The sequence below is a fragment of the Cygnus olor genome, chromosome 9, assembly GCF_009769625.2.
Source record: "Cygnus olor isolate bCygOlo1 chromosome 9, bCygOlo1.pri.v2, whole genome shotgun sequence".
NCBI lineage: Eukaryota > Metazoa > Chordata > Aves > Anseriformes > Anatidae > Cygnus > Cygnus olor.
Genome location: NC_049177.1, coordinates 6,384,410 through 6,400,060, shown reverse-complemented (window position 1 = coordinate 6,400,060; position 15,651 = coordinate 6,384,410). Strand labels below are relative to the sequence as shown.

Sequence of the window (15,651 nt, the reverse complement as noted above, 5' to 3'; positions counted from 1 at the left end):
TTAATGCCAGTTTTGAAATACTTCTGAACATATGAAAGAATGAAATTGGAGACATCACACCTGGCTCCGTATCAAAAGCTGCTAAGGATTCAGTTCCACAACACACCGAGTTGGAGGGGGGGAAGGAAATGCAGCACAAACAACCCCAAACAAAACCCACATATGTTTTTGCAGAATGATTTGTGAGGAAGTTCTCAGGACAGACTTCAGATCAAATGCCTACTGTTAAAAAGAAATTGTATCTAATAACACTTCAGATTCAAGGACTTGTTTATAACTGCATTTGTAATGAAGTCTAAACAGTTTAAGGAATTACTGCCCTTCATTTTTGCAAACAGTAGCTTCTGCTAGATGGCACTTTAAATGGACACGAACTTTCTGAACACCAGTTACTGAATCTCAGTTGAGAAACAGTAACAAGAGTATTCAAATTCAACAGCAAGAACACGGACTGTAACATAAAGCACCCATGAAGCCCAACAAAAAAAACATATAGGTACAACACAAATCCATTATGTGCAGTTATTATAAAAATACACAAGATAAAATGATTCACCATGGTCTCCTACTAAATTGCTCATTTTTAATCACAACTGTCCAGGCACTGGTATATATCAAAAATAAAAAATCAAAAAGGTTCAAAGTAGTGTACAGTTTAGCACAGAAGGCAACATTTGAGTAGAAGCACATCATTTTAATTTGCTTTGAAGTTTAAAGCAATCCAAACAAAAGAGTTAACTATATAAATACAGAGTAAATGCACATAGTTTACAGCCAACTACGTGTATGCAAGAATAATAGCAAACCTCACAGGAGCATGAAAGTATTCTGGAACTGTCATTTGTGAGTGTTTAGCTATGACTCCTAGGGCATAATTAAGTTCACATATGCAGGGTAGGCAGACTCTCTTAAATAGAAGAACTGAAAACTTACTTAACTAAATCTTTACAGACAAAAGCTGAAAAAGGAGTACATTTACCTAGGCACACTTCAGCGTTCAGCTTGTATTCTGAATTTAAACAGTTTAAACAGGAAGCAACATTTAGAGAGGCTCTCCAATATTTTGGATCTGGAAGTATTCTTTTCAAATGCTACAGTCTGAGGAATGTTACAAACGTAATTGTAAGAACAAAAACATAACAGCAGAAGCTGTCATTAACAAACATCTCAATTAGAAAGGAAATAAATGGAGTGCCTTATGTAAACAGGGAACTAGATAGGTGCAATGTCAACGTACTAATGGACAGGCTGATGTTTCAGTTACAATTAAAATAAACAAAAACTCCATAAAACCCTAGTGTAAAACTACTTAGAACAACAGTCTAGCAGATGAGTAATTCAGACAAACAGCAGATCTATCAGTCATTTTAAACGCTGGGCTCAGCCCCCTGCAACACACCACAACTCACCTGTCAGCACACAGCACTACAGGGACTGTAGGGCAATTAGAGGGGCAGTGAAATGTTATGGCACTCGCTGAAATCGATTTTTCTGGCTTTCCAAACTCGGGCCACCCTTGCCACGTCACCTCCAGGATGCTACAGCAGTTGGGTGACAAGCAGCACAGTCACACAGGCAGCCCTTTTTCCCTCTGAGCAATGCAGGCTCCACTGCCATCTTTGGGCTGGTTCCGCAAAGTGCAGGCTCAGTGCTTCCCAAATCTAACCTTTTGCTGAGTCAAAACTAGTAGCTTGTAAGGGTTTATCTATTATCTAGGCAAGGGAAATTGTGGAGAGAAACTAATTACTGAGGCTTGTTTTAAACATCCAAAAACCAATTTGCCTCTTTAGCAGGGGGCAAAAAAGAGTGACGTAAATAAGCTACATTCAAATAGAAATTATGATGACCATTTAAGTTACAAGAAAGTTTAAATGCACTCCTTTTGGTTCTGTAGTTAAGGATATTACTGAGTGTAGCATCATCTTATTCCCTTTGAGCTTTTGGAATAAATATCAGGAAAAGTATATAAATAATTTAAAGATCTTTGGGAAATATTTCAGAGGTAACTTTGTATGTACTGTACTTTAATGAAAAAGCCAAGAAACTTTGGGTTTATATAATATAAAGCAAGCCAAAAAACAAGATCACCCCTGAAGGCAAAAACAGTGCTTAAACCCCCATGAAAAAGGTGGAACCGTAAGCTGATTGTCTAGTTTTAGCTGCTATCTCCCATACTCAGCTGGCCTTGTCAACATTCTCTACTTCAACTTTTGTTTTGAAAGCAACTCCAGGGATCGGATCTCACCCAGAGAAGGCACACAGGAGGTACCCAGTGAATTAATGGAAGAGATGTACGTGTAATCAATGGAGACTGTTTCCAATAAACAAAGGAGAGCAACTTGCACGAAGCCTAGGCTAATGCAAGGCTTAATGTCAGCTATATTCACAAACTCCACAGCTGAATGTTGTCTTGCCAAGTTAAAGTTTGTCTGTGACCAAATAACTTGGATAGCCTGAAGAGTAATCCACTTTCTACAGATTTAAAGCTACAATAAGCAGCTATTCCTGCACTTAGTTTAGTTATCCGAATAATGGCATCACAGCAAGACTTCATTCAGTCATAATACTCCAGATTTTTCCTAGAAATCACTAGAAAAAGTGCATTTTAGAGCACACATTTAAGCACTCCCTTCACTTCTTTAAATCAACCAAGTTCACCTTTGCAGACATATCACAGACCACAGTATTTGTCTTTAAAAAGGTAAAACATGATTTTCCAAGGACAAAAGTCAGTACAGCCAAGCTTCCACTGCAAGGTCACTGCGTGTGCTATAGGTGGCAATTAGTAGTTACATGAAGTATTCAAAATTTTGGCAGCATGGAGAACATGACAAGGATCAAAATAAAGGAAAAGGAATGAAAAAAAACAGACTGATTGCTCTGTAAGCTTCAAGTTTTCACATACAGCCTACAGAACTACTGCAACAGAGATCCTATAGACCTACAGCATAAAACGCTTTATCTTGCAGTTGCACGGAAATCAAACCACATGCTTTGTTTAAAACCAAACAGCATGTACTAACCACAGCTTGACTACAGATAATCAAGAAGAGGAAGAAAAGTCACAAGCCAGAAGGCCACAAAGTGCATAAGGAGTCATTTATAAGAAAGCCATTGCACACAATGCACAGTTTAAGTATACTGAAGCACCACACTGGAAGAGTTGATAGTACAGTTCTGTCATACCGGTGTAGTGGCATTTATATGTAGAAAGCTATCGCCCCCAAATTACAATGGCCATCTTCTTCATAAGGATCATGGATGCATATTGATAAATATTCTATGTGCAGATAGAAGATTTCTGTTTGGAAACCTACACAAGTTCTTGTAACAGTAAACTTCTGGTTTTGACACTCTGTGTGATTTTGAAAAATGCTGTAAGTTATGACAGAATTAACTAGCTAAGCCTTGCTGCTGAATGCAACTCATGGTTTTGCAGCTGGTTTACAGAACAAAAAACAATTCCTGAAAATTCAAACAATCTGGAGGACAAGGTTATACTGTCAACTGCTCTTCTGTACACAGGCTCAAGTTGGAAGAAGTGATATAGCAATTATCAAGGGGAATGCTTACCAAAAAAAATAAATCTCATTTACTCTTTTCTCCATCATTCTGTACAGAGGCTGTCTGCACTGAAGAGATTTATCTCAGCTTCAACATTTTTTGCCTTCTGGTCACCCTAACCACGGTGATGCATGTTCTTCCCCTCTACACCAATACAGATACTGGTAAGCAAGGTCAGGCTTTGCCTGAAGTTTTTAGGATAAAACAGCTTGTTCTTAGGTAGCATTGAGCTATTTGAATAAATCCTGTCTTCACAAATGGTAGGCTGGACTAGGCAAGATTTCCTATCACAGTAAGTATCCTTTAAAAGGCTAAGTAGCAGCATTCAGTTACTACCATAGCTGTGCAAGTGACCTGACAAGTTGGCAAGGAAAACTGATGATATAGAAGAGTGTTTCATAGGTCTTTCTTCTAAAAATGAGGGAAATTTTCAGAAATTTAAAACAATGATGCAGCAGAACTAGAAATCCACATACACCAATATTAAGAGATTGATAATCTGAAGAGTTCAGCAATCAGATCCTCTCTCACTAACCTAGAACACTGCTCAAACTTTTATTAAAAAAAAAAGCCAACAAGCATCACCTTTTTGAAGTGAAGAAATAATTCAATTCTGGGTCCCTGCGCCATATCCTATCTTGAGGTAGCAACACTGAAAACTTTACACACTGACTACTACCTCAATCTCTACATGGAACTTCAGAGCAACCAAATGGAAATTTCAGGTATGGAAAGGTATGAAAGTATCATCTTCCCCATTCTTCCAACAGGTTACCGTGCAGTAAAACAGAACAAAAAAGGATGTAGTTGAGAGCAATCACTAAGTGGGAATAAGGCTGCCCAAGAATGTTTTACACCCCCTCTCTCACTCATCAGGTCTCTGAAGACTGAATAGCATTGTCTAGATTAACAGATGAAAAGAAAGTAGCAATTTGGAATTAAGAGATGTATAAATGCATTCCCTAAGGGGCAGCTCCCATTTGCCACATTTCTGAGACCATACAATAAGGCAGCAAAATTATTCAGTTGCCCGCAACCTTCTATTTTGTCCATAGCTGCATGTTCCTGATATAACTTTCCTTTTGCCCACCGCATTTGGCATTGACATTCAATGGTCCACTTCAGTCTTTCAATCTTCCAGCTTCCTCTAGAAAGCCTTGACATGCTGCTATCCATCAAGCAAGTAGACTACCACTTCATAGGTTGACATCATGATAGCTGTGTTTGGAATCTGTCTGATCAGATGTGTAGTTAAACCTCGGTAGAGGGATCCATACCCTTCTTCTCGCACAAGCAAAGATAGCGTCTGGAAGAAAGATCTATATTTTGTTCCCTCTTCTCTTAGTCTTGTTCGTACAACCTCTGTATAAAGAAAACCACATGTGATTATGTTTGCCACTTATCTTTCTCAGCAACCAACTAGTAATTTTACATTAAAAGGCAACCATTCCCCTTCCTCAGGTTCTTAATAACAGAAAAACTCAAAAAAAACAACAACGGAGAAGCAAAGCAGGTCCATGTAAGAGGAAAAGAAGTTAAATGTTTACGTATTATCTGATATATCGCTGAGCAAGAAGAGTTAATTTGCTCAGTTAAAATCCAGAAGAGAACTGTTTGGGCTTATGTTTTAACTTCGAAGTTGCCATGAATGAAGCACTCAATCTATGAAGCTTAATGTATACACAACTACTTTTGGAAAAATCAAATGCCACTGAAAACCAAACTAGACTGCCTATTTTCTTACAAACCAGAAAGTTCTTCTCTCTGTATTGGGTTGACACAGTCTTATCTCAACCCATGAGCTTCTTCCATTGTATTTTCTCCATGTCCTGAGTGGGGAGGAGTAAGACAGCAGTGTGGTGGTGGTTAGCTACCTACTGGCGGTAAACCACCACAGTCCACTATTGAGTTATGTGAAATTGCTGGCTATGTAGATTCCAAGTGAGAAAGTACCTTCTCCCTAAGTACTTTGGGCCATAGCCTGGCAATTCCCTTGGAAAAATAAACATTGACAAAAAAAATAGCCATGATAGATACCCATTTTAAAATATTTTCATTTCTGAATACTATACTCATTTTGAGTAGCTGAATGTGAAAAGCATTAGATAAAGAAACAGTTATTGAGCAAGCAAGCCAAAGTCTGCTACAAATCACTGGAAAAACTCCATTTGATCACGTTGATTCAGGATCTCAGCTTCACAAGCCCCACTTACCATGCGGATATGCTATTGATGTTGCACAAGTTTTGGAAGTGGCAGCAGCCATCATCATTCCAACAAAGTCCGAAGCTTCTTTTGCCGATTCATCCTCATTGTCCATGGCAGAAGCAGTCTTATACTCCAGTAGTTTTCTCTTAATACTCTCATAAATAACAAAATGAATTACAGTCTCAGATATGCCTGCATAGGATGCTGACATTCCTCTGTAAAAGCCTTTAATACCATCTGATCGATAAACTTTTCGGACACATTCAAGTGCACTCATTCGTTTTTCTCCACGATTCCTAAGAAGAAAACAAGACAGATATCATGATAGTGCAAGTTGAGATTAGAAAATAATTAAGCAGTTTTTCTTGAGTGACAAGAGGACTTAAGAAACATTTCACACTGATGCTAAGGGTCCCCAATTCAAATACTTACAGGAACACAGAATTTGGAAGTCAATGTCCTAAATACCTTCAGCACTGAACACAAGTAAAGTACTACATTGATTCCAAGCCAAACTTTTTATAGTATGATTAAAGAAAAATATTATAGAGACAAATCAACCAGCTGTAGGCCTCCCAGTGTCTTATGGAACAAAGGACTAAATTGCCTAAAAACAGACTCCCAAGCAAACTGTATAAGTTAAGGGCTTGTGGAAAAAAAAAAAATACAATTTTCTTCTGCATAATGAGTGCATTCTCCCCTAAATTCTGCCTCAAATGAACAGCTCCTATAGCAATTACCCATCCCATTTTAGAAGTGCCTGTCTTGCAGTACAACCTTTAGGATGAATTGGGTGAGAGGCACATAAACATGAAAGGAATAGACAGGAGCTAGGGTTCCAGCAGGCCTCAGAGCATCAGAGGTATCAGCAAATAGCTGGGACATCTGAAGAGGGCATGCCAACCAACACAACATAGGCAGCTTTTATTTGATTCAACCAAGCCACAGCTGATGTCAAGGCATATGCTGACTAGACTTTGCAATATGCACACTGGACTTGAAGGACATCAAAATACTTGTCCTCAGCCTCTTGCTATTTATTTTCTGATGTCAGAACGAACATCAAAAACCCAAGCCAAATTACATTAGACATTATCAACAAATATTTGGGTAAAGAAAATCTAATTCCCATTTTTAGCTTACTTACTGAATTGAGTTCTGCATACTGAAAGATTTAACACACTGTACACAACTATGCATGACCCTTATGACACTACATAAAATATACTTCATTGCAGCAGGGAGCATAGGCACTTGAAACATATGGATTCTGCCAGCAGAGGTCTCCTGAGTGAGCAAATTGCACAGATTAAAACAGCAAATAAGCTTTTAAGAAGTTATGATAAATCATATGCATACTGTCAAATCAAGACAGACAGTTTGCAAGTAGAATAAGGCATCACTAGATGGCAGAATTTCAATCCTGATGGCTTGAATCTGCAGTACCAAACACTGAAGCAAGGTACCAGGCACTATTTTAAGTGGTACACATAGCTGTGAATCAGAACTAGACTGAGCTAGGTGGCAGATGCTGTGGAGCGGTGGGCAGTGCTGCTGGTGGGACAGGAGAACAGAGATGAAGAACAATTAGCCAGAGGAACAGCTGGACTTAGAAGCTGCAACTCCAAGAGCAGCCCAATCTGTATGTCTCCTGTACACCTGGACAGGTAAACCTGTCTTACCTTTCTTACAGGACCGCTGCAAGAAATTGTTCTGATGTGTAAGAGCCCTAGCATTGCCTCAAAGCCTAAAACAATTTCACTCTGGAAACAAAACATGCCTTCTCCCCATTTTTACTGGGACCAGTGGGAGTTTTAAAGAGAACCTCAGCATAAACAAGACCAGGTGAGTATAATCATAGAATCAGTCAGGTTGGAAAAGACCTCCAAGATCATCTAGTCCAACCTTTAAACAATCATACAGGCCAAGTGTTTTATGCCTCTAAAAACTGAATTAAAAGAGCTGAAAACGCAGTGTGTGTTAGATTAGTCCATACAACTGCAGTGTTCTACACTTAAAGATAGATTTCCTTCTTCTGGAAGGAAGCTCCAGAAATACAGAAATATACAGAATATACAGAAATAACGTGCACTAGTTTAGTTTGAAAGCAATACAAAAACATGCTAAGGTTTGAACTGCAGGCTCTACAGTAAGAAGAGCTCACAATAAGCTATTTTGTTTTAATGACATTTTGATGCCCAGATACTCCTTAGGATACACATTGTCATGACTAAGATTCAGGAGAACACCACTGCACTAATAGTTACAAGATCTGCACATCTAAGGTTGTTACAAGTAGATCAGAAATTACCACTTGTCACAGACAACTATCCCCCAAAACAAATGCTATCACACAGTATGCTGACAGAGACTATAGCAGAAGCACTTTAAAAGAACAATCAAGGTTATAGTTTTAAACCATTTATTAGGGCTTAGGGTTGGTGTATTTCAACCCTCTTTACATTAATTAGTACATTCTGCCCCAGCAACCTTCAGAGGCTTTTTGGTTTTGTTTCTTTGTTTTTTAAGGAGGGAATTAAGTTTATTTCACTGTGCTGGTAGTTTTTTAATTCTATTAATTATTCTTAGTAAACTCTTAAACAAACGTATATGTTGCCTACGTTTGAAAGTTATGATTCTTCCCCAGAAATGGATCTCATTTGACAATGTCACTCAGAACTGACAATGTCAGTTTGGTAGGTTGTTTTGGTTTTGTTTTTCCTTTGAAAAATTATCACAGAGCAATGTTATTTTCTGAAGCGATGTTTTCACACTTTACAACCAGAAACAGATAAGCCAAAAAGTTTTGTGGTTCATTAATGGATTTAGTATGGCTGAAAAAAGAATTGGATATTGCACTCTTTTACAGAACGTCTATAAAATGAACAGGACGGTTGTATTTAGACATTTGCATCTCATCAGTCTCTCCCTTGTTTTAAATAGATGACAACAGAGGTTGGTCTTCCTTTCCATTTGCATAAGGTTCTACTTCATTACAAGTACTGTACTAATAAAACACTTCGTGTAATCAATTTTTGTAATAAATTCAGACAACTTCTATTGATATTAGGGCAATTGCCATGTCTGGATCAATGAAAGCAGGCTTCTGCTTTTTATAGACTAGAGCTCACTATACGTGAAAATCTAAGAGCAGAAGGGGATTCTGTCATTTTACTAAACTTTCACTAAAATACTTAAATCCTGACTTAAAACACTTAAATTCTTATTTCAGGAACTTTTAGCTCATAAACTAACAACAAGAAGACTGCATTACTGAAGGGAAATGTAAGCACATGTTGGTAGAATATAAGACTGTTAACCCTGTAATTCATTCCAAATTTGTTGGCCAGTGTACTACAGTGCCTCAAGCATGCCTTAGAACAGAGAGGTTAATAAAGAAAAACGATTATAACGACAAGTGTAACTTGTAGATAGATCAGCAACAACTTCCTAATTCAAAGTTTTGGATATTGAAAGAGTCAATCCAGATACTTTGGTTCAGAACACTTACGCGAAGTTTAAATCTAACAGCAGGGAGATTTCCATTTGTCACCAGTAGATTCTTACCTTGCATCAAGCTGTAATCGTGTCTTTACTAGCCAAATGGGATTGGTTGTTGTGATTGCAGTAAAACCTAATATTTAAAAAAGAAAAAGTTAGATGTGATAGTATCACAAAGGCAACTGCAGCTAAGTTTGAAACACACTCAGAAAGGTAAGATGCAAAAACTCGGACTATACTGATTTTTAGAAAGTACCCATTGTAGCATTTACTGACATTTTATGCACCCATACAGCTAATAATCATCTAGCTTTTTTAATTTCACATTAAGATTTTAAGTTTACTCTTAGCAAGAGATTCCCCATATATAAAATAAGCCCAATTATGTATACTTCTATCTATATAATCATACCAACCCTTTTTTTTTGACAGCACAGATAAACAAAGCTAGCTAGACTAATATTAGCTAATCAATTTGGAAAATATTTCAGTATGAACAGGTTGCAGATACAGCTACAGCAATTTGACATAACAAACCATTGTGTCAGTTTAATTTTCTACCTGAAATACAATCCGAGTTTAAAAGCATGCAAACTGAATAAATACTACTTTTGGTGCAGTTAAAAGGCATGTGTTACTGTCAGTTAAGAGACCTTTAACACTGAACTAGAAAGAGCAGTTAAATTTAACAGCTAATATTTTACTTAGTATTCAAAGCAGAGATTGTTGGTTGGCCCAGGAATACTTTTACAAGCGTATGAGTGTTTAAATTGTTATAGTAAATAGTATGACTTCTAACTATCCAGACAGACAGCAACTATTCAGGCTTGCATCAGGACTATGGGTTAAAGCTTTGATTTTCAGTCCACTGAAGAGAAAGAAAAGGAAGAAGGAAACAAATTAAAAAAAAAAGGAAGAAAGAAAGAAAAGAAGTAAGAATCATTCTTACTTCTGCACAACCGTGGAGAGAAAAAGAGCAGAGTGAAAGGCAGCTCTGAAAAAAATCAAAATAAAAAAACATCTCAAGTCATAATACCACACGTGCACCATTAATGAGGTGACATGTCTGCAGGAGAGGAAAGGAAAAGGGAAGAGCTGGAACATGGCCAGGCAAAAGATGATAAATTTAGACACTTGCTATCTAAGTGACACACATCACTGGTATATCACTACAGAGACATGCTGCCCTCCTGCGAGGGAAGGGATGGGACTTGCAGGAAAGCAACGAGGACTTATCTCGTTCAGTGCATATCTGGTGCACAATACTTATACAACGAACAGGCTATTGATAAGCTTGTTTATGGAGATCATTAACAGCTTACATAAATATATATATTTAGCAGAACTGCTTGCGTACCAGTTACTTCTGTTTAATCATAATCTATGTTTACATTGCACACAAATGACTGCAATACTCTGAGAAATGCCAGGGGATCTTAACTGTTTTAAGGTTTGTTCTGCCCTCCCCACCCCCAAGTCTTAAATAGGTCATTAGGATTTTCAGTTACTTTCAGTTACGGTTCTCCAGACAAACTGAGGTTTAGCAGGTACTAGGATTTAGCTATACTTCTGTGCCAAAATAGCAAGAACACCTTAGGGATTTCAGTTTAATCTTTTGATTAAATAGATTTTTAAACTGACTCAAACCTTTTAACTAAAAAAACTTCCTGTGAACTCATTGGGTAGATCATAAAGGTTTGGGGTTGCTTTTTGATACACTACTTATTTTTTCTATGTCTAGGTAAATAAATAGCTCTTCATACAATGGAGTGAAATCCTAACAAGCCAAACGTGTTTTTATACCTGCATTTCACAGTCAAATTATTATGTAAAAAACTCAAAGCATCAGGGACCTACTCTGCCTTAACAAGGCACTGGATGTTTTTAAAACATATCTGCAAAAAAGGTTCTGCAATTCAACTAGCCTAAGCCCTTCTGACCTAACACTTTATGGTATAGGAATTCCACTGAACTAAATTGAACTTGTACACTTTATATTCTTCTATACTAGCACTAGCAAAGCTTTAATTTTCTTACCTTAAAATCAGAATCTTTCCACATCTACAGTGCATGAAAGGCACTAGAAATGAACATGATTGAAACAAAGGCTTTGAAATAAGGTGGCAAAAAAATATCTCAGTTCCCCTACAAACACACGTATTCCAGAAAAGGCTTCTCTCAAAAAAGACAAGATCGGTTCTAAAGTGCCTCCTAGCTCTTAGAGAGGGTTTAATGAGTCAAACAAGATCAAAATGTTTTTGCTTCCTATTTATCTAGAGTTACATGCTCTGAAATTTTCTTACTGCTAGCCTGTACTCAGCAGCATTATCTGCTGGGCCCTTTCTCTTTCCTATCCAAGTCGGAGAACTGGTCTCTGAAGATGCTAAATCCGTAATAGGAAACAGAGGTGAAATCAGAGGCATTGTCCAAGAGGCAACATTTGCCCACAGCAGCAGCCTGATACTTCTGAGAAGAGTATATTGGAAACTGCCAGCGAACAGTGGTTGGCACAGGTTGGCCTATTCTGTCCAAACTTCCTCTCCCTAGGTTGCTCTAAGCATTATTTAAGCATAGCACTCCTAACAGTAGGCTCAGACAGACACTTAGCAACAGGCATTCTTCCCCCCAGGGCTGCCATAAGCCTTAGTAGCACGACAGTTTGTATCAAAGCTTTCAAATCAAAGAGCCTTCAATAATTCAGGTTTCAAGATGAAACGACTACAGCTCAATTCTTATAGGTAATGTAGTAAATAGCCAGTGCAAGAAGAAAAATAAAGAGTTGAGTGATGCTGTCCTCAAGGAAGAGGCTCCAAAACAAGAAATATCCGTAATTTGGGGATCTTTGATAAGATAAGCTTTTCTTTTTAAATACAGTAAGTCTATAGCAAAAGTACTAGTTAAAACAAAGGTGGAAGGCTTTCAACAACTATTAAGCTCTATCAATCGTTTCCTTTTTATTCCTCCTTTATTCTTTTTTTTTTTTGAAGTCTTAAAACTAAACTTCATAATGCTTTACAATGCTTATCAAAGTGTTGTATCCTCAAGAGATTAAGGTTCCAGATTAATTTTAAGATCAATCTGGCAATACAAGAAATTCCTGTATTGTCCACGTTTTAGTTTGTTCTATGAAATTATATCCAAACTTCAGACAGAAGATATCGCAATCTACTTTTTGAGCTATATGAGCTAATGACAGGTAAGATCCCAGGTATTCCTATTATGCATCATATTTCAGAAGTCAAGTTTTTTTTTTGATCTGTAAGCCAATGTAATTGATAGACGCGTGTGAATATGGAATGCTGAATTGGAAATCCGAAGTGGTAAAATAAAAACAAACCAAAAGAGAAAAGAGAAAGAGACAGAAAGGAGATTATATACATATTAAAAACAAATAAAAAGAAAAAGAAAAAAGAGGTATTTGAAATAACGTGACAACAAAGAATATCAGCTGCAACATTTTAAAGGCAGCTCTGGGACAAAAAAAAAAAAACAACAAAAAAAAACTTGTTTAACTCAGCAAGGGACTTGGAATTAGCCAACAGAGCTAAGTAAAAGTAGCAGCCATCAGTGAAAGGTATTTTCCACCTTTCCCTGAACTGCATAGACAAAGTTAACTCTTAACAGAGTTCAGGAGACGTGATGTCTTTGCACAATGCACATAATGTGAACTCAAGATAATGAAAGTGAATTCCCCTTATTTTGTTTATTTAATAGATATTACAAACCCAATGTGTGGTTCTTACACTAGAGGCTGCAAGAGACGCCCAGTTCAGTACTCACGAGGTTTAAGTTAGTCCATATTTCTGCAGGAAGTGACCTGCGGATGGGGAGCATGAGATGACACGATCTCACTCTTTTCACGGGAGAAATGTACAGTAAATGCCTAAAATAGACACAGGCTTTTCTGTATCATAACAACAAGCAGTGACCTCATCAGACACATGTGTACAAATCGAATCCCATTGGAAGGATTTGTGAATTAGTTATTGTGAGATCTAACTTTTTTCAGGTAAAAGTTTAGGAAAAAAGCAAGAAAAATAATCAGAACAGGCCACAGATATTAAAATAGTTGTGTAAAATGCACTGAGTACTGAAATTTCTGCTCATTTGCAGCAGTTCAATTTTACATCTCCAAATACTTACCCATATATGAGATTTACAAGTGAGCCCTCCTCCTTTCCCACTCCCTCCCAAATATCTTTAAAAAAAAGTAAAGTCATCTTAGGACTGAAAAAAAATAGATGCCTTATGAAATCAAGCTTTCTAATGTCAATAATCAATGAATTAAATGTGCATTCTACTTGGTATTTAAGTAACTGTGTATATGCTAAAAGGCTACAAAAAGTATGTTACCTTTATAGGTAATAAAGTGGTCCCAAATTAAAAAAAAAAAAAAAAAGCTACACTTGGGTTGGTTTGACAGTAGAGTTCCAAAACCAGCAGCAACAGTATACTAGGCAAAGTAGTTTTGCAGCAGATTTGCATCTGCATTGTCCGAATGATACTATAAATCACTAAAAAGGCAATTCAGAAAGCCAAACAGGAAATCACCATCTCATTCAGTTCCCTACGTAAGTTTTTATTCTCTGTTGTGGTAAGAGAGGTTGAGTAGGTACAATGAGAAGGCAGAGTTTGCAGTGAATCTGAGAATTTAGCCTAAGTTTGGAATGTACAGAGAAACCATCTTCACACAAGCAAACACTCATTCTTGTAGTATGCTTTGAATCTATTCACTGTGCAAGCGTGCAAGAATCGTGTGATAAACCAGGTGGTAAGCAAAAAGGATTGCTGAGTATTCCTTCATGGGGATATATAGGTATTTTAGGAATTATGGTGATGTGAATTATATGCTGGAAGCTAGCACACAGCAAAAGGAACACAATTTCTAATTGCATAAGGCATCAGTTTATTAATATGTAGCATAATTTGTCCTCCTTCGGATAAAACAAACTTACTAAAGAAGTGTTAATAAAACTAAAAATGTATGTTTTATCTTGAGAAGGAAGAATCAGGCCTAAAAACCAAAAAGGCTTAAAATACCATACCTCAGCTTCTTGCACCCAAAAATGCCATGTGCATAAATAAATCCTTATCTAATATAGCATCAGTCTAGCCTGGGATACTTATGTATTAACCTATGATACACGTAAACAGTATTTAAAGTTGTCTGAAGTTCACTATTTAGAGTACTTTCATATATTCATGAGATAAAGCCACGGATAACTTAGTGCTTTTTTTTTTTTTAATTACATTTTTGCATCACTATTTTGCAACCTACACAAAAAACTTCATAAATGCAAACATCATCTCATGCTCATTAGGTATCAGAAGCCTTTATGTGAGAGGAAGGTCTATCCAAACAACAACAAAAAAATCCCTTATTTAACACTCAGGTACTCAATTCCTTACTGAAACCCATGGCAGCTGCAAAAGAAAAAACCAATACTGATTATTTTTGCTAGTTGTTGCAAGTTTATGCACCTTGCCAATTTTGAAATCTTGATATCCAAAACATGTTATGGTGATCTTGTGTTAACCTGTTTAAGTCAACCAATTAAGAATTCCCATTTCATCTTGCCCCTGTTCTTTTGCCATTTCCTTGAGATGTTTTGCATCACAGAGCAATACAAACCTTGCAGGTAAAACTTAATGGCTGCTTTAAGTGCATTTTCTGAAATACATTAGAATTGCAAAAATATGGTTAGCATCTTCCCAAGAAAGCACTGTTAACTACAGTCCATGTATATCAGAATACTGCCAGTGCTGAATATCAAGAAATTGTTTGTCAAGGAACCTTCTTCTACAGGTCTTCCAGAGAATGCCTGGAATATACAGTGCCAAGCTGGTCACAAAAAAGCAAACAAACAAAATAAAAATCCATGACCCGTAATGTGAAACTACACTGTGCCCTCAGTTTCATCAGCTACATGGTTTAGCAATACAACTGCAGAACTAGGTAAGTGTGAGAAAAGTAACAGTCACAGAAGCGTTCAATATGAAAGCTGGTATAGAAATGTAAAAAAGGCAAACAGCAGTTAAGGTAAAATAGATTTACCCCAGTCTCCAGAAGTTGTGAGCGCAATTGCGTAATACCAACCTTCTGAAAGGGAAGCAAGTCACTAAGCAGATACAGAACTCCTGGACAAGCTACAGTCTGCATCTGCAAGTGCTTGGGAAAAGCCACTACATCATATCTCCATAAAAGTTATTTTTATGATGGAATCAGGACAGTAACTTAAAAAATAAGGAACACTCTGAAACTTCATTTGTCTGCAGCAACGCACAAGTTATACGATTTGTCTTCAACTGAGGATACACTTAATTTTTTTCCCTATTGCCCATATATTCCCCCTCCCCCCCAAATTTCACTTTTATGTTT

General features: G+C 37.1%; 1 protein-coding gene across 1 annotated transcript in view; it reads right to left on the bottom strand.

Moving 5' to 3' along the window:
- Positions 1–561: 561 nt before the first annotated feature.
- The window catches only part of SLC25A36 (solute carrier family 25 member 36), a 33,250-nt gene continuing 18,160 nt past the window's right edge, over positions 562–15,651 (bottom strand). Inside the window, exons 5-7 of the mRNA XM_040566754.1 lie at positions 9,339–9,405; positions 5,778–6,067; positions 562–4,926 (exon numbers count right to left, since the gene is read on the bottom strand). Coding sequence (XP_040422688.1) covers positions 4,733–4,926; positions 5,778–6,067; positions 9,339–9,405 — 551 coding nt within the window. The 3' untranslated portion in view covers positions 562–4,732. The remainder of the gene's footprint in view (positions 4,927–5,777; positions 6,068–9,338; positions 9,406–15,651) is intronic.